At 35.6% G+C, this 24,477-nt stretch overlaps 4 protein-coding genes across 10 annotated transcripts; 2 read left to right on the top strand and 2 right to left on the bottom strand.

The window, feature by feature from the left end:
• The first annotated feature begins 652 nt into the window (after positions 1-652).
• LOC139772867 (inhibitor of growth protein 2) lies at positions 653-2,705 on the top strand. Its single transcript, XM_071706841.1, has 3 exons — positions 653-993; positions 1,501-1,704; positions 1,800-2,705. The coding sequence occupies exons 1-3, from the start codon at positions 858-860 to the stop codon at positions 2,378-2,380; spliced, it is 921 nt and encodes a 306-aa protein (XP_071562942.1). The 5' UTR covers positions 653-857; the 3' UTR covers positions 2,381-2,705.
• Positions 2,706-3,179: 474 nt separating this feature from the next.
• Positions 3,180-8,105, bottom strand: Ubc6 (ubiquitin conjugating enzyme 6). 2 transcript variants are annotated; one of them, XM_071706842.1, is made up of 4 exons: positions 7,266-8,105; positions 6,334-6,414; positions 5,871-6,075; positions 3,180-4,030 (listed from the first exon to the last, which is right to left on the bottom strand). In XM_071706842.1, the coding sequence occupies exons 1-4, from the start codon at positions 7,307-7,309 to the stop codon at positions 3,875-3,877; spliced, it is 486 nt and encodes a 161-aa protein (XP_071562943.1). In that variant the 5' UTR covers positions 7,310-8,105; the 3' UTR covers positions 3,180-3,874. The 2 variants fall into 2 exon arrangements, with proteins under 2 accessions (XP_071562943.1, XP_071562944.1); XM_071706843.1 differs by lacking the exon at positions 3,180-4,030 and adding an exon at positions 4,517-4,878 and having other exon boundaries at positions 7,266-8,101.
• Positions 8,106-9,282: 1,177 nt separating this feature from the next.
• Positions 9,283-22,706, top strand: Scamc (Short Calcium-binding Mitochondrial Carrier). 4 transcript variants are annotated; one of them, XR_011718210.1, is made up of 11 exons: positions 9,283-9,771; positions 10,843-10,969; positions 11,193-11,280; positions 11,575-11,686; positions 15,719-15,877; positions 16,259-16,519; positions 16,764-16,931; positions 17,091-17,345; positions 17,554-17,644; positions 21,951-22,043; positions 22,268-22,706. XR_011718210.1 is itself a non-coding variant. In XM_071706828.1 (10 exons), the coding sequence occupies exons 1-9, from the start codon at positions 9,511-9,513 to the stop codon at positions 17,626-17,628; spliced, it is 1,506 nt and encodes a 501-aa protein (XP_071562929.1). In that variant the 5' UTR covers positions 9,283-9,510; the 3' UTR covers positions 17,629-17,644; positions 18,430-20,357. The 4 variants fall into 4 exon arrangements, 3 of the variants coding, with proteins under 3 accessions (XP_071562929.1, XP_071562928.1, XP_071562930.1); XM_071706828.1 differs by lacking the exons at positions 21,951-22,043; positions 22,268-22,706 and adding an exon at positions 18,430-20,357; XM_071706827.1 differs by lacking the exons at positions 21,951-22,043; positions 22,268-22,706 and having other exon boundaries at positions 9,285-9,771; positions 17,554-20,357.
• Positions 20,797-24,471, bottom strand: Pgls (6-phosphogluconolactonase). Of its 3 annotated transcripts, none has more exons than XM_071706839.1 (5): positions 24,209-24,471; positions 22,854-23,054; positions 22,286-22,569; positions 21,680-21,798; positions 20,797-21,576 (listed from the first exon to the last, which is right to left on the bottom strand). In XM_071706839.1, the coding sequence occupies exons 1-4, from the start codon at positions 24,330-24,332 to the stop codon at positions 21,688-21,690; spliced, it is 720 nt and encodes a 239-aa protein (XP_071562940.1). In that variant the 5' UTR covers positions 24,333-24,471; the 3' UTR covers positions 20,797-21,576; positions 21,680-21,687. The 3 variants fall into 3 exon arrangements, with proteins under 3 accessions (XP_071562940.1, XP_071562939.1, XP_071562938.1); XM_071706838.1 differs by having other exon boundaries at positions 20,797-20,897; XM_071706837.1 differs by having other exon boundaries at positions 20,797-21,798.
• Positions 24,472-24,477: the final 6 nt, after the last annotated feature.

Raw genomic sequence — 24,477 nt, 5'->3', positions numbered from 1 at the left:
GGAAATCAAATGCTGTCGCGACGCGCGATTGGCCAGTGGCCGCCCGCCGCGCCGCCGCCGCCGCCCGGCGTCGCGATCGCTAGTGACGTCAGACCGCTAGTCAGTGCAGCGTCCGAACGTACGAAAATAACGCTCGAATTGACGAGAAAATGCGCTCTGTTATTTATACTTAGGCAAAACGATAATATTTTTAATATACCTCCCCTATACCTATAAAATACCAACAGGTGTTCAATATTGTACAACACTTGCTATCTATATCACGTATTTTGAATTAAACGTAATTTCCGAATTGGGGATGATTTAAAAATCAATTCTTATATTCGCAAAACGTCTCTCACTTTATCTCGTATTTCGTTAATTTTTTGTACAATTTCGATCGCTTTTCTGTTCGATAAATATATAAAAAGATGACGTACACAACCCAAAGATAGTTTGTTAAAATGTTTTTCATTAATAAAGATTAATCTACTTATCTTTAAATATTGTCATTTTTATTTTTAAAATTAACGCTTTATAATCATGTGTTTTGTCTTAAAATGGCGATTGCCGCATAACTGGCGACATCTTTCTATCCATTTTCTCAGTCTACCGTCCGTCTATCTCGCGCGGGTATTCAATGACCAATTAATTACGCACGCTCCCGCATACCGCGTAGATGGTGCGAGCGTGCAAAGTGCCAAGTACGAGGAGTACGAGGACCGCTACGCGGGCGCGAGGGCCGCGAGGGATCTCAATTCTCAACCAGGTGAACCCGTGAACCAGGTCTTGCTAGAAGTCAGAACTTTCAGTACGTTACCGTTGCGTCGCGAACGTACGACGTACGAGAGGGAAAAAAAGGGAAAACCGGCGTAGCGATGCTGAATCAGGCGGTGGTAGAGGCGCTTTATTCTGCGACGTACATCGAAAACTACTTGGACTGCGTGGAAAATCTGCCCAACGACTTGCAGAGATACGTCTCCCGCCTCCGCGAGCTGGATGCCACTTGTCAAAGTGAGTACGATCGAATTCTCGGAGCTCCTTCGATCGCTGACAGCTCGATCGTGTTCCCAGCTGTTCCCCGAATCCGCGATTCGATAGCACTTGTTTATCCTCTTGCGATTCTCTCTGATAGATATCTCTCGCATAACTTCCCGATCTACGTATTTCGTGTACTAGATTATTTACAGGTAATTTAGCAGCGATCTCTGATAGTTACGCACAAAATTAGTACAGTGAATGTGATGATGCTTCTCAGACAACATAAAAGAAATGATCTTATTCCAATTTCCTGGACGTTTCTTTGGACCGTCTGTTAAACTTTTGTGTTGTTAAAATTTAAGAAAGTAATATTAGCGACAGTATTGAAATTTGTGAATCGAACTTGTGGTTGTGAAAAATAAAAAAGCCGTATTGCGTTTTACTTGTGAATTTTTAAAGATGCTTTTTGAGATAATATTATTGTAAATCTTATCTTGGCTGATGCAGCTGTTTACCGTGTTTCTATTGTTTTACTCATAGCATATCTACACGAAGTGGATCAGCAACAGGAGGTACTGCGGAACGACGCGGATCCTGTTATTAAAAGAAGAGCATTGATGAGAATACAGCAAGCTCTGATCGCAGCACAGGAAATAGGAGACGAGAAATTACAGATCGTTCAGCAAGTGCAAGATCTTATAGAGAACAAATCCAGGCAGTTGGACGTAGATTATCGAAACTTAGGTATAATATTTCGCGTATTTCTCAAGTTGATAAAATAAATGTAAACACACGTGTAATTCTACCACGTTATTGTCTAACTTTTCATCATCTTATAGATTTTGGAAAGGAGCAAGAAAGCTCGGAATCGGTCCGTGAATCAAATATGAACAGTAATTCGAATAACGCGAGCCACGCAAACAACGCGGAACGTCAGCCAAAACGTGCTAGAAGAACAAGGACTGAAACTTTGATAGAATCAACTCATTCCATGGACATGATGGTTGGGATGACGGAAACAAGGTCTTCGGCATTATCCAATGCGAGCAATGGAAATCAGAAAAAGACGGCGGCGGCAGCTACTGGTAAAAAGAAGAAGCGGAAATCTCGGCAAGGCAATCAACAAAACCAGCATCGTGAGGATACTCCGCCGCCACCGGAAGACGATCTCGCTATAGATCCCGACGAGCCGACTTACTGTCTGTGCGATCAGATATCGTACGGCGAGATGATCCTTTGTGACAACGATTTATGTCCCATAGAATGGTTCCATTTCTCTTGCGTATCTTTGACTACAAAACCTAAGGGTAAATGGTTCTGTCCAAAGTGTCGCGGTGATCGACCTAACGTCATGAAACCCAAGGCGCAATTCCTCAAAGAACTGGAAAGATACAATAAAGAAAAGGAGGAAAAATCATAGCAACAGCACGGTGGTGAAAGACTGAAAAATTTCCCTAAACTTAATTGGACTTAATCGAGATTTTTGTAGGATAGTTTTCAATTTCGAGCTGTGAATTAAAATCGTATTCTATCGAAATCTATCAAAATCTCGAGTTACATTTTTCGTCTTTCTTTTTCATTATAATTCTACAATTAAAAAAGAGATATAATTATAATTAGAGAATGATATATATTTCTTTGCGTTTATATTGTAAAAATGGACAATGTATATGTGATATTGACGAATGTTCGTACATAACGTAATACTATTAATATTAAATGAGTCAGATTTATGTTCAAACGGATTTTCTTCGTTGATATCAATTATTGACGATATTCACTTAATATACTCATTTATTAGATTAGAATGCGCAAGATACTAAGCAAAGTATCTTCGCAAAAGCAATAGTGCAAAAAAATACAATGATATAGGTACACTAATGCATACAACATATGGACATGATATACACTATATACGTATATATAAACTATGAACTAATGTAAATGTAAATGAAAAGTAAAAATAACAATATATAAATAACTACAAAATAATTGGACGATTGAAATAAACATTTCACATCTCATGAAAATGTAATATTGAAACATCAAAATATATATAATGCACTTTAATGGTCACATAATAATTTTGCCTCAAGTTTTTTGTTGAAAAATCTCGTTATTTCTATAAAAATTATATCGAATATACAGCATTTCTTGTGTTAAATATAAGCATTTATATTAGCTCATATCGGAAAAACAGTAAAGAATTTATAAACACGTTGTGATTTCTTGAAAAATTTATTAATTCGATATTATTCAGTACGACATTCATTTACAGTCTAATACAAGCGTGACTTTCTAATGGTAAATACCAAGTCGAAAACGAGAAATAATCACACTATTTTCTTATATTTTGCGCCATTACATGGTGAAAGTAGACTTTCCAGAAGCGACTTACACACTTTCATATCTTCTACCACAACTGTTAGTTTCTTCAAGCTCGTTTATACTCGTAAAATAGTAAGTCGATTTGCCTGCGTTGATTAATGTATTTGCGTATGGCGAAACATTATATGGGCATTATTTTTATCTTTTGCGCGAGGGGTACCTAACAGCTAGTTTTATAAGAGCAAGATATAATATATATTGTACTTATAAGTAAAAGATCACATAAGTTTATAGTGCAATTTCACATCATTCCGCAGTTTTCTACTTTTTTCTTTTTATTTTTTTCTTTTATTTTTTTTTCAACAGAGTGAGAACCGTGCGAATTTCTCTCGTCGGTGTTCTACAGACTGAATCAACACACGCGGAATGTTCGCCACGAGATATCGAAGGACATTACATATACAACTCCAATGGAACGTGTCGACCGAATTACCATTACGTATATAATACGGGGACAACTTTTATATTAGACACAGAAGCTGCGACGGAGATCTCTTACGCGTCGTTTAAAGCGGCGTACTTAATGTCAGCGGGGATCCTCCGTGTGACTCTCTTGGAAATTCAGCCAAGACTGTTCAACTACAGTGGCCACACGCTTCTCGTACTCCCGTTTGTTTTCTTGATACAATTGCGCCGCTAAAGAGTTGGCTGGTGAATTAGGATTCGGTTCGTCCAAAAGCGACTGTAACACAAATAGTTGACAAATTCCCTCAGCATGTTACTTCAGATACTCTTAAATTTTCGACAGAAAAATCGAATGTTTACATAAACACAAACGAAACTGAAAGGTCTCCAGGTTGTGGAAAGCGAATATCAGGTTACAATTATTAGACAATAAAGTGAAATTATGTATTTATTATTATTATCTATCATTATTATGTATATATATATATTTATATTGTTGCGCCCGTGCGCGCGTAACAATATATATATATATATATATATACATATAATATATAAGTGAATTTTTGTGTGTATGGTACTGAAGTACTAGAATTCAATCCAAGTACAATTCTGCGCCGCCGAAAAGACAGGACACACTCCTTTCGTAGAGAAAAGAAAAAAGGAAATGAAGAAAACAAAAAAAGCCCAGTATTTTTTTATACTCTAACATTTAATATAGTAACTAATTTCGTGTATCATTAGATATTCGAAATAAATAAATACGCAATTTTATAATAATTTATTATTCAACATCGTAAAAATTCGGTCTAACGTTGCACATTGTCGTGGTAGTTCGATAGAGCTTTCAGGAAGAAACATGCTAGGTTTGTTTTCCTTCTTATTTCGTTTTTCTCTTTAACGTTAGCTCCTTGGTAAGGCTGCACGTTCTTCTCCCTTGTATCTGATGGCTGTTGGTGGCTGACTGATGCCGCGACAGCAGTATCGCGTTAACGCCCGCGACTAATCCACAAAACTCTGCTCCACGCAAGCCTTCACTCGTTTCTCGTACTCGCGTCGATTCTCTTTGTACAGTTGCGCTGCCATTGAGTTGGCAGGTGAATTCGGGTTCGGGTCACTTAACAGCGACTGCAATCACATAAGTCGTACTTCATTATACTTCGGAAAATGGATTTTTCCCCGTTATTTTCGTTACTTTTTGACAAAGTGCATGGCCGCAATCGTAAATGAACGTGAGGGAAAGGACAATCTGCTTTTCCTTTCTTTTCCTCCTCTTTCTTTCGTCCTCTAATCGATGGAAAAAAATCAAAAATGCGTATTGATGGGAATCAAAAGTAGTTATGTATAGACGCAGATGTATGCAAGTGTTACGCACAAATAATTGAATTAATTTCGAATCAGAATCATGTGATTAGACTTCGCTGAATTGCAACCGCTGTTAAGACAAAACGAACGATCCTTTCAGACATTTTTATCGCAACAGAGATCTTTTGGAAGCGATGTTTCAATGAGGAACATATACAAATGATATTTTTAGAGAAAATAAGACAACACAATGAACGACACAGATCTTAAAAACAAAAAAAAGAAGAAAAACGACGTGAGATCCAAAAGGATCTTCGTGATCTTTAAAATACTTATATTTTACTTTATTATATCAAACATTTATTAATTGCCATGCAAAGTTTTAGCTTCCGCAAGAGACTTCCACTTGCGAATAAAATCATATATATATTAGAATGTAACATTTACTAGTTGTAAATATTATACATATATATAAAACTATATTATACCATGATTCTAAGCTGTAACTTTGTGTCTCATAGCACATGGTACTGAAATAGCATATTCTTTTTTATAATTAATATGTAATATATTTTTTAATAATGATATGATAAGAGACATGTATCAACCTATAAAGAGAGAAAAAAAATCTCCACATAATAGAAAGACATCAAAAGCATTCTTGTTCGTCGTGCATATTACGTAGTCTTATAAAATACTAACTCATTAAATTCCACGATTTGTAATATTCAGTTCCCAGTTGTTTGAAATATCAGAAGGAAAATTAAGAAACGTCAAAACACATTTTGCGATCAAAAACAAAGAAAAGATAGTACCTGTATAGATGTTAAGATGGCCGAGACGTCATAAGTAGGGCTCCAACGATTTTGAAGTATGTCCAGACATATTCCACCATCCGCGTACACGTTAGGATGGAACATTTTACTAACAAATCTCACTGTAGGTGGTTTGTTTGGGTATTCTTCTGTAAATTCTATTGTAAGTTTAAATGTGCCGTCCTCGAATGGAGTATCGTGTGGTCTGAAACATACACAAATGTCCTACCATAAGGAACTTTTGTACACTCAATATTTAAGTACTTGATCTTATCTTATCTCTTGGAAACTTAAATAGAAATTTTATCTCTGGTCACTTTATAGGCTAAATTTTATAGAAGGTATCCTAAGGTCTTCTAATACATATTACGCAGACATATATTTCTGACCAAAGATAGCGTTTCCTTGAGATACAAGTGTTATCAAAGAACAAATGTAAAATAAAAAAATCACGCTGTCTTACCCAAATATAACTGCATTCCATATCATAATATTATTGTCTGTCGGAGCACCTGACACTCCAGTTGGGGGATCCTCCTGTAATCTTTGGAAAAACAACAATTTTTAGAGCCTTATCTTGCATGTAAAACGGCATATAAAACTTTGTTTCTTGCATATAAAAGAAAAAAGAATATTAAAGATGATATCGTTGTCTTTTTACATAAATCAAACTTATATTCCAAGTACATACGTATTAACGCACTATCTATAAATACAGTGTCATTGACTGTCATAGAACTAATCATTGCTGACGAATCATGCGCGACGCTGATGACAAAATTACGATTCGCTCCTAATAAATTTATTAGAATTCGCGGTCTCGCCGAGCTTTGTACAAGTCTTATACGAGTCTTACGCGAAAATTGTGTCCAAAAAAAACGCCCCGTCCAATTATACATATACATTATACAAAAAACGGGCGAGTATAAATGAGATGTTAAGTGAGATCATCATAATGATATGCCAGATTGTTCTAGAAACGACCGAACGTATCGGGCCCGCGGTATCGCGCGGACCATCGACAGGATGAAGAACGGTTTGTTTTATTGGGCCAGAAAGCGGAATAGGAGGGAGGGGAGGCGGTCGGGGTCGGGGCAGCGGGCGAACGCGAGACGCGAGACGGCGAGAGGGACGACTGAACAGCATTTCTAATAATAAACGCGGTTGACGTTCGCGCAAAAGGTGCGTGATCTCCCACGCGCGAAATCCTCAATTCCGCGGATCGAAGCGGAGTCGAGGCGAGGCGAATCGGGCGCACCAGGAGCCGCTGCGCTTGCAATGGCGTCGTCGTGCCCCGAGCCCCGAGCCCCGAGCCCCGAGAGCGCGATCGAACTCGAACGGATGGACGGACGGACGGACGGATGGAGCACGTTAATACAGTCATGCACTAAGTACCTCTTGAAGTCCCTCATCAATCTCCTCCTCGCGGGGGTGGACATCCCTCACGAATGGACTCCTCGTTAACTTGAGCGAACGATGATGGCTGATCGCGCTCTTCCTCCGCGATAGGTGTAGGTGCGCGCTGCGCGGATGATCGACAATGACGATGACGATGGCAAAGGCGAGGGTGACGGTGGCGACGACGACCTCCTTAATTCCTCTTCCGCACCTTGTCTATCAACTTCTATCAGCGCGCGACAGCGGACAGGCCCAACGGGAGAAATCACGGCACGCACACGCGCGTCTGCCTGTACGCGTACCAGATTTTACGTAGCGCGCACTATACTCTCTCTTTCTCTCACGCGCGGACGAGGGTTTATATTTCTTACGAGACCGTCGAGAGTCGAGTCAGTCGAGATCCCGGATTTGCGACGTTCGCGAGCGAGCGAGCGAGAATGAGACTGCGAGAGCGAGAGCCACGACTATCACGAGAGGCAGGGAGGAGGGAGGAGGTAGATAGACCGAGGCAGAAGGCAGACCGACGGAGAGGGAGAAGGTTCGAGAGCGAGAAGGAGAGAGAGAGAGAGAGAGAGAGAGAGAGAGAGAAAGCGCGAGCGAGAGGCCGAGAGCCCGTTGTTTGTCTGGTCTCGTCCTTTGCCTTTTGTTATGTCGCGCCCGTGAAGGCCGCCCTCTTTTCTCGCGATACCGTTATAGGGTATGTACGCGCGAATTCGGCCCTGCTCCGGCCTCCGACTCCGGTCAGCTCCGACGACTATAAACTATGACGGCGACGACGACGACGATCACTCGTGATCACTCGTCAGCTGAACAGTCGGACAGTGCTGAGTGCGGAGTCCAGTGGGGATGCGAGATGCGAGATGTGTGTGCGAGACGAGTTACCTCGAATCGTGCACGAGCCACGAGATGACGTCACCGAGGCACCACGAGCGAGGCCACAGCCAATCAGTCTCTCGTTTTTCCGGAAATAATAGATACGTGATGAGGAATTTATTGTAGGAACCAATGAATTTCTACTTTCACAGAAATCCCGAAATCCGTTCGTCAACATTTAATAAAAACTGAAAAGTTTCTATCTGCAATCCTTTTGTAATTCTTAACGAGGATTGTTATCGCTATATTGTCGCTGATACAGTATAAAAAAGATGAGGAAAAAGCTGCAGTTGATTATTCTGTTGTTAAGAGTTTTATAAAGGACCTACACGTGAAATTATCACGTATGATATACAATAATGCGTCGCTTCTAGATGCATCACTTTTTAGAGAATTACGATATCTGTTCAATATACATATGCGAAAGATCAAAAAATTAAGTAATAAATAATTCATATAAAAGTATGACGAGTTTTTTTTAACCAACTATCATGAACATGCAAATATTTAGATGTAATACCGTATTTCAATTTGTCAAATTATAGTCACAAACGATAGGATACCTAGTCGGGAAAGCCGCGTCTCCAATACGCCGTGACATGCGTGCAACTTGACGCGTTGAAGCACATATCCCTCCGTCTTATCTAGGTATATTTTTTGTGTGCCAAGTCGATTTTGTTATTATTCGTATGTAATTAATAGAAAATTTCGATCCAATTAAATTGATTGAAGAATATTTAATTAGAGAAAAGATCTTTTTATTTCAATAGCAAATACACAATTTATTATTATTAAAATATTATTAAAACAAATTTAAGAATATAACTAGAAGATACAAAAGATCCCGTTTCCAGGGAGGCGGTCTTTCAAATAAAGCGCGCTATTGTATTTGACGTATTTCATTCAATCTGAAACACATAAATAAGGAAAATATATTGGAATACATTATTATATGTATTGCCGTGGTTTTGAACGTAAAAATTTAGCACAATGCATCAGTATTCTTTTATTTTCCAGAAAAGATTCCTCGTATCTCGCACAGGTTAGAATCCTAGTTATTTCTCGCCGTAGAGTGTGGCGGCACGCGGCACTCCGATTCGCTGCGCAGTGCGCACCTTTCCGGAGTTCCCACTATTTCCAGCAGGCAGCAGCACTAGCAGCAGTGCGGTGACTGCGGCGATGCGTGCGTCGCGGTGCGTGATGCATACTACGCTCGGTGCGTGTGCGTACATGCACGTACATATATAAACACGCTGCACGCTTTACCGCGGCACGGCTTCGTTGAGCGGTTGAGCTTCGCTATCGCGACGGTGTCCCGTCTTATCTGGCCCTCGGCTCACGTCGCGTAGCGTAGGGTAACGGCGTACATATGCCGGGGAACGGCGGCGGTGCGCGTATAAGCGCGTCGCCGTCGCCGTCGCCGTCGCCGTCGCCGCGGCCGGCGGCGCGCGCGGTCGCGAAGCCGCCGCCGGCGCACTACCTGCACGAGCTACCGGCCCAGGATGAAGAGCGGCTGGAGGGGCTCTTCCAGCGCCTCGACCTCGACGGCAACGGTCGCATCGACGTGCACGACCTGTCCCAGGCGCTGCGCGAGGTCGGCGTACACACTCAGTACGCTCAATACGCTCAGGTATTTATTAATTTATTACACATCTATTCATCGTTTAGACTTGTATTTTATCGAGCAAGTGAGATCCTGGTCATCCTGGCTAGACTCTTTCAAGCGGTGCTGTCACACGTCTACACTTAGCACCCTCAGGCTCTAGTATGGGATATATGCGTGTGCCAAAGGAAGAAAGAGAGAAGAATTTAAGTACAGATGAAATGGATAGACTTGAACTTATTGGATTAGTATTGAAGGAACAAGAGATACAAGGTTGATATAAAATACAGCTAAAAATATGTCTCTAGCTCTGGTCTAGCGTTTTCTTGCATTTATAAAACAAGAGAAACGTACACGAGAAATGAGAGAAAAGCATTACTGTCAAAGTGTAGAAAGTGCACTTAAAACGAACTATTTAAAGAGTTCTGTAAAGAAAATCTGTTTACTGATATTTATGTATGTACGATAGCCATCGTTATCTTTCGGGCTAAACATTTTTAGGATTAGTCACATCATGCTTAAATCCGATTATTTTTTTTTTGTTGGTTTTTGTCAAGTTTTTGAAACTTTTGATTTTTTTTGCAATTTGAAATCTTAAATTCTTGAAATTATAGATAGTGTCCTATTTCTTTGCTAATTATATTCTCCTGATACTTTGTCGATTTTCGAGGTTTTTTATATTTACCATTTGCCATAAAATCTTGAAATTGTGATTCTTGGAATTTTGGAGAATTATTGGAATTTTGGCAAATTCTTTAAATTGTATATAAACCTCTTTGTTTATTTTGTTTTTCTGATACATTATCGATTTTTATCGCATTATATTTTTGAAAGTTACAAAATATACATTATTAATCACACATACACATGTACATACTTAAATACATACATATATAAATCTTTGTCTGTTAACAATAATTATATACATTTGTAAACATTTCTCAGACGAGAGACTTCCCACACAAGATGTCATAATATTCTCTGGGATATTTATAATAATTAATATATACATTTTTGCATTTTTTCTATCAGTTACATTTTCTATGTAAAATTAAAATGATTTCATGTATCTAAAGAATTATTCCTTTGATTTTATAGAAATTTCTTGCCCATTCAGATCGCACAAAAAGTGGCGATATCAGTTTGGCTGAATTCATACACTACGTTCGCGAACATGAGAAAAATCTACGATTGCAGTTTTCTCATCTTGATAAAAATAAAGATGGTAAGCATACATTTAATAAATAATAGGTAATCAATTCTAAAAAATTTACAGATTCAACATTGAGAAACTTTTCTAAATAAAAAATTTAGATTATAATGTAAAACATATATATTTTTTTAAATAAAGACCGGCTAATAATCTACTTCATATATTTATTTGTTTAATATATAGGAAAATTTATGAGAGGCTGTAAACATTTCTTATACATTTCTCGCATTTACAGGAAAGATAGATTTAGAAGAATTGATAAGAGCGTTCAAGGAGCTAGGAATAGAAATTGCGCGACAGGATGCAACAGAGTTATTGCAACGGTAATATTTTATTAATTATAATAAATTATTAAGTTTTTCAAGTTATTTAAAATTTATTTTAATGTACATATCATTAAGCATAGCATTAAAAACAAAGTTCTTAAGAAAACTATTGTTTATTACAAAAAGATTTTAAAACATTTAAATAAATGTTGAGAACTCGTTATTAAATAATATTTTTAAATTTATCACTCACACGCATCCCAATGCGTGTATATGAAATGCTGTTATAAGATAATTTTAATCCTACGATTCTTCGATGATATACTACATAATACAATAAACTTTGCGTAGCATGGACCAAGATGGAAGTCTCAACATCAGTTTCAACGAATGGCGGGATTTTCTCCTCTATGCACCGAGTTCTACCTTGCTCGATATTATCGAGTACTGGCATCACACCACGGTGAGTACTTTATACAATTTAATTTTTATATTCAGAAAAGATACGTAACATTAGTTAATATCAAGATGCATGTATGTTATTCAAGTGTTGTGTCACCTATATTATCCATTTTATTATTTAAATTACGGAAATATGCGAACAATACCCGAACATCTGGGCCGTAATCTTATTATCATTTATAACGAGTAACTAATATACGCTACATATATACATGCATATAAAACCATGTTGCGGACCATTTTCATACCATCTCATTTTGTGCTGTACGTACATATACGTGTATACATACGAGATTTTCAACTTCGATGGACACTGATAATTTACGAAACACTCCGGTAAATATTTGGTTAAATGTTAAATTATTAAAGTCGAATTTTCAATAAGTTTATCTGACGCAATTCTGCGTAATATTTCATCAGCTGTTTCTTATGCCATATCAGTGGTTCCCAACTTTGAGGAACTTCTTCCCAACTTCGTGGTTCCCAACAATGTATAATATATTAATAATAATTAAATAATAATAGAAAAAAGTAAAATTAAATAATTATTATTAATATAGGAACAACAGAGCAAATATCAATAAGAATATACTATCATAATATTTATGTAACATAACGTAACATAGGTGTTTAACCAACGTCAGTACACGGCAACTATATAATTAGTATTATAATATATATGAAAAATTAAAGTGTAGTAAGCGCAATTGAAACTCGTGCGTAAACTTTGCACTATGTACGTACACGCAACGGGCCGCCGACTTTGATCATCGTCATCACACGGGTATTTGCCTCGATGACGCGCGTGTCTCTGACGTCGAAGGAATGAGCAATGACGAGAGGAAAAGAGGGAGAGGGCAGACTACAGCAGACGGAGGCGTTCCCCGTTTTGGAGGGGACGATATCTCCCCGTATCTCAGGGTTTTTCCTCGTTTATCTCTTCAGTCTCGCACCCGGACTCCGAGCGGTCGAATCGTCGGTTCGTGGCTCGTTTTTCCCCTTCTCCTCTTTTACCGTTTAAGACCGTCTTACCTGAGCGGAACGTACAGCTTTCCTCGGCCACGTGGGTCAGTGTCAACTCGTCTTCGGATCGTCCGTCCAAGATCGTTCAGTTACTCGATCGACCGCCGGCGATTTTTAGACCGCCCGATCAGTCCGAGCGATACCCACAGGTCGGACCCGCGATCTAAAGATACCGAGAAGAACGAGGAGGGGAATTCTAGAGAATTTGCGCAACCCCAATCAGCATGAAACATCCTCGCTTGATAGAAAGTTTGAAAGTCGCGAAAGTGCAGATCTCATAGTGCGAAATCGAGTGTGCAAGCGTGGCCGATTTCGAAGGAAGCGTGATTTTTGCGATTACTTTTGTAACTCAAACATATAATACATCGGCGAATATAGTTGAACTGCGATAAAAGAAGAAAGGAAATTGAATTATACAAGAGAAAACGGCGTGGAACGCGGAGATAGAAGATAAACTGAATGATAAAGTGAGGAGTAAAAGAAGAGAAAAGTAATAGAAAAGCGGAAATAGAATATTGGAAGCAAATAGAAGAGGAAAAGACGAGAAGAATAGAAGGACGAATTGAAAGGAAGAAAAGTATTTCGACAGAGGGGGGCATAGAGAGAACAACGGGGAGAAGAGTAGAACGTATTAGAAGGGAGAGAAACATCTCGAAAGCGGCAGGCACTTGAAAGCGAGTGATCGACTTCATACGGTGAGCGTGTGCGTGTCGCGACCACATGACTCGCGATTACAGCTGATCGACTGTAGCATGTACGTCCTGAAGAAACGGGGATTTCTCCAGTATGATAGCACCCTGTCCACGTGTCAAGGACGTGAGGAATTTCTGCAGCGCTACCATGAGTTATTGCAACGGGTGAGTAGAGCGACGGGCCCTTGCCGATCGACCAATCGGCTTCCGAGTTTACCGAGGTATTCCGTTTCGAATGGAAAAAGAAAGTGTCAGGTGTGCGAGACAAGGTCGGCGTTAAAGAGCGAAAGTGATTCTGGAATGCATCTCAAGAATTCGTCTTTTGAGCTCTTACACACATATATATTTTATTTATATATATGTGCACGAGAATATCAAAGTTGAAAACTCGTATGCATGCTGTTGAATATGACCTGATACATCCATTATCTATTTTTACTTGATTGATGTCTGTAGATATCGATAAATTACTTCCCATTCATTTTTATTTTATATTAACTAATTTTTAGTCACCATCGGTTATTGCAATGACATAACGATAGTAAAAAGACTTTGTTTTCGCTAGAGACACGACTCCAAATTGACTAAAGAATTGGCGGTTCAAAGTACACTCAATGTATGGGATATATTTGACTATGCCCTTCAGCTTCCGACATATCACGTTTTATTTTGAGTGCAGAAAATGTAGCTTCAGAAGGAACAGGCCTAGGATATTATACCTGTCTGTACGTTTGTCTGGCTCGTCGCCCAGTCGAGCTAAGAGGATGGTGGGAAAACCTTTTTAGTTCGCAGTTGACTTTATCGTTCGACGATTTGCGAGTCATTTTGCTTGGAACATTCTATTTCTTTTACAATTCCACGTATTATTGCACCGAGTATATTGCAATAATGTTCCATCGTCTTGCGAATAGCTAGCCCGATCGTGATTTCGCACAATTGTTACGTCACTGGTTATGACTGCGAGATTAGCTAAAAGAGGTAGACCAAACAAACAAATAAACTTCGAATCTAACAGCTTAAATTGGACTCTATATCGCGAGCAGTTCTATATGATAATGACTTGTAAAAACTACGCGTGTTAAGTACGCTTCATCTGTATGTTCTGTATCTATTTTAACTTAACTTACGTTAAAATACTTTGTCTATTAGTAGCGTGTGTATTACAACGATTAAGTAGAAAATTTTGAGGACAAGTTAGACTGATAGAATCCAAGTTATATTTTCGAAAATATATGTGACGTAACGTTTATGATGTAAAGTTCAAAAGTACACATTGTGGATGCTGTAGAAATCTCGATTTTCATGTTTTTATGTAGTAAATTTTTAAATTTAAAATTGTGATAAAAAAAGAGATTTAAATATATGTAATGAGCAATGATCTTTTGTCAGATAATAATTTCGCTTATAAAATGTTTAAATAGCATTATTAAATCTTTGCATAAAAATAATTTATTTTGTTGTATAAATACAGTTTATATAATAACGTATTAAAAATATATGTATTGAAACTTATGTAAAAATAAAAGCATATTTTGTCGATAACTAGAAAGAAGATTCTTTTTACGAACATCGATTCACGAGTTCGATATACCAGGCTTTGAATTACAACACGCGTTTTGTAACAGAATATTTGTAACATAATAGTGCTATTGTATGGATCCGATTACCTTCGTCGAAATGCAACAGTACAATACTTCATATCTGTGATCGATAAGCGATCCAAATGATACATATATGCGTGTAGAAAAGTCGGCACAATAATCTTATCACCTAGTTTATCGATGTTTATATTAAGGGTCAGTCAAAGGCTGCGTTTCGATATTCACTACTAGTATTGAAAATGTATAACATACATTACATGCACTGGATTTTCCGCCTTGGCAGTAAACATTGGAACGCAGACATAATCGCTCGTACGAGAATAGATAAGCGAAAATGTTTGTAAAAGTACAAAGTCAATGAGAATTCCTACAAAAGAAAAATAAATAGGATACGGAATAAAAATGGTACAAATATTTTTAACAATAAATTTATAAATAGCTATGTTATAAATAGTTATCTTAAATTATTTTCGTGTATATTATTAGAAACATTAAATTAAATAGATTTTGGATTAAATATACATTCATATTATTATATTAATAAAATATTAATTATAATCAACGTTTTATTATTGAGAGCTGATATTCTGGGGGAACGGCCTGCTTCTTATTAATATTTATTATAATAGAATTAATTTTTTTTCACAAAATATGAAACAGAATGTAACGAATGATTCAATTAACAGTTTGATAATAATTTCTTTTTTTTATTTACAGTATATGGATATCGGGGAGGACATCGGCGTCCCCGAAGAGTTCACGAAGGGTGAGATGGTATCTGGAATGTGGTGGCGACATTTATTATCCGGGGGGATAGCAGGTGCGGTATCACGTACTTGCACCGCGCCCTTGGACCGTATCAAGGTCTATCTACAAGTAAGCATTTGCACGACTTTTTTTCAATTTTCTTTTATTCACAAATCTCTGAATTTATTATCAAATTTACTAATATATATGTATACAATATATATTAAGCATTCTTTATGGATTATATATAATTTATAAATACAGTCTGCATATACATATAATCTATATATTATTAAATAATAGAAAGAGGTTACATGTATATATTTTATCTTTGTTATATATTTTATTATGTAATCTATGTATATAGATAAAATAATAAAATTTTGTTCGAAAATCTTTATTATTATGCATTGTATGAAACGATTCGCTTATGATGGCATGTCGAGCGAGCGAGTAAATTTGTCTAGTTTGCTTTAATACGACGAGAGAATCGTCCGATCGTCCTTGCAGGTCCACGGCACACGACACTGCAATATCATGAGTTGCTTCAGGTACATGTTGCGTGAGGGTGGCATTAGGAGCTTGTGGCGCGGCAATGGCATTAACGTGCTCAAGATTGGCCCGGAGACAGCGCTCAAGTTTATGGCATACGAACAAGTGAAGCGGGCGATCAAGAAGGACGATGAGGGGCGCGAACTTGGGCTCTACCAGCGATTTTGTGCTGGCTCCATGGCCGGTGGTATCAGTCAGTCGGCCATCTATCCCCTTGAGGTATGTTCCTGTTTATCTTGTGATTTATGCTTCCTTACGTCGGATGACATTTATGATGTTAGACATGAGATATATGAATTTCTTGTTCTTCGATTCTTATCGTTATATTATTTTAGTGCAGATATGTACATATAATGCGAACACAGAAATGAATAAAGATTGAGTTATATATAATAATGAGAAATTATTTTTATATAGAATAAACTACTAGAGATATAAATAGAAGTGTATAACATACTTGCAGGTAATGAAGACAAGACTTGCATTGCGAAAAACGGGCGAATTTAATGGCATGGTTGACGCAGCCAAGAAAATATATATACAAGGTGGTTTGAAATCCTTCTACAGAGGCTATGTACCTAATTTGATAGGAATACTTCCTTATGCCGGCATCGATTTAGCCGTCTACGAAGTAAGTCGATACCAAAGAAAAGCTTTATTTTTTATTTTATAAACTATTACAATAACATGATATTTATGTGAAATTAAATTTATGCAAATCAATTTAAAATTTCCAACTTTCCTCGGCGATTGCTCTCGACGATCATTTAAAAGGACGATATGTTTGCAGACGCTGAAGAATAGTTACTTACGTACGCATGACAAAAAGGAACAACCGCCATTTTGGATTCTATTGCTGTGTGGCACCGCGTCCAGCACAGCCGGCCAAGTATGCTCGTATCCGCTAGCGTTAGTGCGGACGCGACTGCAGGCTGAGATTGCGCCCGAACGCTCGCCTAACACCATGATTGGCGTCTTCAAAGACATTCTCAACCGCGAGGGAGTACGCGGTCTGTATCGCGGCCTCACGCCTAATTTTCTCAAGGTATATGATCGTTAATAAGAAAATTTCATTGATTTTTAAGAAATTTTTATATTTCTACAATTGAATTTATAGAAATTTAACTTATTACAGCTTAACTGATATTAATTTTATATTAAAATCGTCATAAATTGAAAATTTTTTTTAGTTTTTAATGAATTTGTAGTATAGTTTGATTATTACTAAATGTAAAAATATATTTCTTTTACAGGTTGCACCTGCCGTATCTATTAGTTACGTAGTATATGAGCATTTCCGGCAGGCGTTGGGCGTCAACATGACGTGATGAACATGAATGCTAGGTGACTGATTAATTCAATTAACTAACTTATTCTCTCTCTCTTTTTCCTCTCTTTCTCTACCCCCCTCTCTCTCTCTCTCTCTCTCTTTTCACTCGTCGTTATAAATAATCGACATGACGAATGATCATTTGGCGATAAGGCGCGTTCGTTTGTCTTTCCTCAAAAAGAAAAAACGAATAAAGAAGAAACAAAATGGCGGTGATTACTTTTATTGTTATCGCTAACGTGAGAAACTTCTTTGATTAATCGATCATTCTATCTCGCAATTTTTTTATAATTTATTAAGATTTTAATATATTTTTAATATTTCAATATTAATAAATTAAAAATAGTGCGAATCAAAATATTATAATTATCGATTTTCTAGCAATTGCTGTTGTATAGATTGTTGTTACAATGCAATGATACTTTATTTTGGCCAATACAGTACAAAGAATGTCTTGCGTGTAAGAAAAGTATTATGTGTAGTCTATCTCTGTAAACGAATACGCGAGGAAGTTTTAAATGGACAGCGATCAAAGGAAAGGCCAGTTCTCAATTATTCTTTAGTGTAAAAACGTATTTTATTGGCGGAAACGTTCAAGTCAGCATCAACAGTTCAGTCGAAAATTTGTATATTATATAAATCACTATTATAATTATTTACTTTCTAACTATAATTTATCCCTAATATTTAAAAATTTTAATTTTTTATTATAATTTAAAAATATAAAATAATAATCACATAATATTTATGTGATTATTGAGTAATTAAAAAAACAATTTATTTACTAAAATTATTTCAGAAATAAAAAGTTATGGATTCAGCTTTTGACTTGCGTGCCAGCAAAAATACGTTTTGTTACTATATGTAAAAGTGATTTAATGTCGACCTAAAGGATTCCGTTTTAATTGGAAGGATGGAGGATCGAGTTATACATTGACACTGTGATATGTATATGACTGTAAACTTTTCCGCATGATTTATCAACATGGCGTCTTGTAAATTACAGGATTATCGCTCTACCAAATTATGCAAAGTAACTTGATCCATTGAAACACGTAGCATTTTGTACAAAATAAACAACTTTTGTGTAATTTTGTTACAGAAAACATTTTTCGTGGACTTCTTTAGGATTTAAAGATGTAGTTTCATATTTTTTAATTATAGATTCACATAATGGAAAGAAATTGTAATAAAAAAATTATGAAAACTCAACTAAAAAACATATTTTTTTTCAATATTTATCGTATCTTGTATGATATATTTATTATATCTTATATGATACATTATTTTTTAATGATATTATCCTTATATAAAATACAAAATCTTGATAAGCTAAAAATAGAATTAACATTCTATTTTATGTTCTTTCATAAATTTTGTAATATTTTATAAAATTTATAATATAATTCTTTTGTAATAATATAAAAAATTAATTTTATACTTTTATGCTACTTATATTCTTTTGTTAAATTGTAATATATATTTTTTGTAAATAGGAGAAAAATAAAAATAAGATATTCTGACAAATCCTGAAAAAGAATTTTAAACACACACATAGACGTACATGTATAATAGCATTCAGTATGAAATTCTTGTTCAGAACTAGTTATTATAGTTACTATAGTTTTAGATCTATTTAATACTTATTTTCTCCTATGTATAAAGAAATATGTTTCAATGTGTTATTATATTATTTCCTAGACTTTTATTAAAAAGTTAAAAAAGAAAGTAGTGACTCAGTGGATCAAGCTTTTCACGATAATTTGGCGATAATAATTACTATATTGTTGTAAATCATGCGGCACTCGGTTTTCATCTCAACCTTGTTAGTACTTCGTATATACAATAAAATCAATTTCACCGGCCGTTACGATATATTATTATATTCCGGTTACTACGATTCATTCCCCTAGATAAGTTTTACGAACTTTACAAACTATGTATATTATGTATTTACATGTATTATAAAACATGTACAGTTAGACACACATGTTGTTTATCGACGAATATTCGGAGAATAGCGATGACTCGTGCACGATAAATACAACGATTTTGCCTTTAAGGACAATGCGATAACGCTAACAATAAACTGTGGACAAGCAAAATTTAAATTTTATTTAAATGCCATTTTAATTTGACCTTATCCAACTCGAATTAATAGAAAACCCGAGACATAAAAGAAGAATTAAAGATATAATGTAAAAACATTTCGGCTATGTTAATTTTCTTTAAAATTGAAATTTCTACTGCAAGTTAATTTTCCCAATAAGCTAAATCTTCCGTTAAAGAAAATTATCAATGTGGATTTTATTATTATTTTGAAAGATGATTGAAATATTTATCGTGGATGAGTTATTGGATTGGACATGATTGACATTTTTTTTAATAGCAAAAGTGTAAATGTTAATTTATATCTGTGTACATATGTGACATTAACACACATTTTATATATATATGCATATATATAATATATGTGTTAATTACTATTTATTATTGATTGTGCAAATTAATACAGTATATATATATACATATACACATTTTTGCACGTTTTTATTATACCGGATGTCTTTAAAAAGAATTAGTGAGTAAAATAGTTACTATTATTATTTAATCATCAAATTATTATTATTATTATATCGATTATTCAAACAATAGAAATTTGCAATAAAATGCGAGGTTCCAGAACTGAATATATCAGAACAATAAAGAACATCGTGTATAACATAAGCGATCTTTAATTATTATCTACCTTCAAAATCATTCTTTAAATTCTGATACGAGACCTGACAATAAAATTCGTGAAAGTAACCAACGCAACTAACTTGCTATGAAGATAGGTAAAATGCTGAAAATCAGATATAGTATCTTACAAATACTACGTAAAAAGGCACTTCAGTTCAGTAATAAGATAACTGCTGTATCGCAAATTCATAAATTATTGTCAGATCTCGCGTATATGTGGAAAATTAAATAAGATCACAGGCTAAAATATTAAAAAATAATTTGTGCTTACAATCCAAAAGCAAAACAATAACTTTAATGATTATTTAATATTAGAATCTATATTATCAAAATATTTCTTCTTTTATACATTGTCATTATTCATTAAACTAAAGTAATGAGATATATATTATATTGTGTACATCACGAATAACAACATATAACATGAATTTGTCAGTATTTTATTTAGAACATTTTTTTTTTAGTTTTATCATATATCACAAAAGATATTACGGACTGTTTGTATAATCTTTCTTCTGCATATATCTGCGGAAGAAAACACTTTCGTTAAGTTGATACTCAACATTCTTATAAACTTAATGAATTTTATGATAACAAAGATAAAAAATATAAAAATCAAAATAACGATTTTTTTAGTACTTTTTGCTTGAAAGAAAGGACTCGTGTATGTACTAGAAATAAAGAAAAAAAGATTGGTTTAAGTAAGTTTCTCCAAGAGAAAACAGGAGAAGAGAATGAGAGAAAATAGCTTCGACAAGAATTCTCTGAGAATTCTCAGTTGTAGATCAGAATTTTATCCCTTCCGACCTGATTTAAGAGTCCTTCCTGAGTTTGTGTTAAAGTCGAATCTTTCAAGTATGATCTGTTCTTTTCCTTTTAAAAGTTTAAAAGAATTATTATGAAATGATATATCGCAATGTATTTTTAAAAAGTTAGTTTACATGTTTCTATTTTTTTATGCAAAATTTTTATTACTTTCTTATTAAATATTATCTTTTTACATATGCAGATTGATTTACAATAACAAAGTTTGCACATTTTTTATATAAATGACATTGTTGAGCAATATTAGTCGAAAATTGAATTTTCAATTTTCTCACGAGTCATTTTCGCACTTTGGTACGAGCATATAACGCTTATTCAAATACTCTATCGACTTTAATAGTAAATTATAATGAAAAAAAAGAAACATTAAAATATAGAGCTGAAAAAAATTTTAAAGAAAAAGAGTTACAAGACAATCATAGTATATGATATGGAATGTCATAAAATCGATGTAATGTAGTAGGGGTTTTATTTTATCCCACCTCGCATTTCAGTCTGAGTTGAGTAGTCTGCCCGCTTCTTGATCGAGCAGCCAAAAGAGAGTGCCATCAACTGGTTCCACTCTGGTAGCTGGTAAATCTTCCTTATCTCTCAAGATCCTCTGTGAAAAAATAACAGTAGTAATTTAAATACAACCAAATCTTTACATTTTGTTTATTTTTCTTTCATTCCTCACGGATATTTTCTGTGCAATTTTCTAATATTAATCAAATTTATTACATGCCTGTTTCAATACATATGTTTTAATTATAGGAGTCAAGCAGCAAATGTAGTTCAGTCAAGTAGATCAAGAGTAACGCAAGATAAGAAATCCTAGTTGGTGGATAATTGGCTGATCGAAAAATGGTTAAAAAAGTTCTTAAATAATGTATTATAGTTGATTTATCTTTCGATTCTCTTCATTATCTCATCTTTCTGAATTTAATTAGATACCTTTAGAGAAATTGCGTTTGAAAATTTTAAGTATTAAGTAAAGCGAAAAGTTGTTTAATTATTTAATTAAAAATATTAACTATTTATTTTAATTTTCTGAGTATTAGATTGCAGAATTGAAATAAATTAATTTACAGGAAAAACTTGGTAATTACTTTGACGATCTCGGCCTTGCTAGCGCCGGTGGCAATAAACACACACATGCGAGCGTTATTAATGACTGGCATAGTGAGGCTGATTCTACTGGGTGGTGGTTTCGGCGCATTCAGTTCCCATGTGACCCACATGTTCTCGTCGTCGAGGGCCCGATGACCCGGGAAGAGCGAGCACGTATGCCCGTCCTGACCCACCCCCAACAGCAGGCAATCGAATCTCGGTAATCTGTCCGGCGGGAAGAAGAAGGCCATTTTTTTAATGTAATCCTTCGCCGCGTTCTCGGCTACAAATATATATAAATAAATAAATAAATGACAAATAAACAATACAAATAATGTTAAATTATAAAAATAACATTATAAAACCATATAACAATGTAACAGATAATTAAGATATAAATAAAAAATTATAAAATGATAATTATAAGTGTACATATACATATATAAACAATAATAAATTATAATAAGCAAGTTAATAGAGATAAATAAATATATGATAAGTTAAGAAAGATTATATGGATTATTATTATATACTCTTAAAAATAGAAACAGATTACGGATCAAGTACCATTGAGTTCTGGATCAACCTTCATGAATTGCTCCTCAGTGACGGGCACTTTTCCGATAAAACAACTTTTGTAGAGGCCAAAATTTGACTCGGAATCCTCGAGGGGCACCACTCGTTCATCGCAGAAAAAGAAGCGCCACTTGCTCCAGTCGGTTGCAATGTACGGCAGAGACTTGGCCAGCAGTTGTACCACCGAACCGCCTATGCAAATTAATAACTAATTAATAATAATTTTCTCAAGTCCCTTTTTAGGCGAATTTATCGAAATAGTATAAATTTCTACTAATTAAAATGATAATTTTATAAATCATTCGTCTAATCTTCTTAGACTATTCGGATATTAATGATTAATTAATTAAAATAATAATAGACATCCCATATGTATATTTTTTTCAGACCGCCAGAAATTAACCTTGTTTCGTATCATAATATATTTCCGCACGATAACCAACCAAAGATGCGTTGATGCGTAGAAGCGCGACATATAAACAGATAACCGAATCATGAGTCAATCGATCATACGATCCACATTTTTTTTTGTTCAACTACACTTTTCTAGACTTTCTTCAAAATTTCTGGAATATATAAATTCGTTGCACGCGAAATTATAAGTCTCGAAAAAATAATACTCTTCAAGGAACGGTTCCTATCCCCAAAAAATTTCTCGATAACTTTTAAACAACTTTTATAATAATTCTCTCAATTCCTATTTATATTAAATTTTGCAATTATGCAAATATAAATGTAAAATATATTTCTACATTTTTACATAGTTAAAAATTTGTTTAAGTTAATAAATATTGTGATACACTTCACCGGTTTATCGATCGTTAATGACTCACATTATTAAGTAGAATTATTAAATAGAGAACTTTTATTATTCATGTATATGGATGAAATTTCAGCTGAAAAATAACCAATAATTTTGATTAAATGCTGACGAAATATCGAGTGCAGAAAGTGTAGATGAAAAAAAGGGAAGAGAAGGGCAGATAAAAAAATCATGATACAAACTCGCCGAAGTGCAATGTTCCCGAAGGCAGGCGAAAATCTATGGAAATTTATGGAAAAATGTCCTGTCTCATTTATTCACAAATTCAGCGAGTTCGTGGCTCGTTTTCGCGCGCAACAATCCGGAGGAATACGTGACTTTAAGCGAAACTGAAAAAAAAAACCGAAGAGTCATTCTCGCGTGATTACAACGTGGAAGTTCGACTTGCCTTATCATAACTGTGGAACGTGTGAAACGTGAAAATTACAGAGCGAGCGTAAAACTTGACGGAGCCGCAAGGGCAGCGGCTGGCGCGCGAACATAAATAAACACGGAATTGTATTAAAAATTCGTGGGATCTCACCTGATACTCCGAAACGAAAGATCCGATCGTCGCGCGAGATCGCGTCGTCCGCGGCGCGGGCGATCAGATTGGAGATCCGGGAGAGTAACTGCTCCTCGTCGATCGCCACCACTACCTCCGTCATTGCGTGCGTTTCTTCGCGTGCGGATGCGGACGAGCGAAAGCGAGGTTATCCCGTCGGACCATGCACTTTCGAACGCGACAACCACGTCCAACCACGTCCAGTCAATTAACACAGCCGTCAACCACTGAGCCACTGAGCGTTCGAA

Source organism: Temnothorax nylanderi, unplaced genomic scaffold (assembly GCF_030848795.1).
Source record: "Temnothorax nylanderi isolate EJ_2023f unplaced genomic scaffold, tnyl_v1.0 TNYL_tig0054_pilon, whole genome shotgun sequence".
Taxonomy (NCBI): domain Eukaryota; kingdom Metazoa; phylum Arthropoda; class Insecta; order Hymenoptera; family Formicidae; genus Temnothorax; species Temnothorax nylanderi.
Note: the sequence above shows the minus strand (reverse complement) of the source record. Positions and strands in the feature narration are given on the sequence as shown.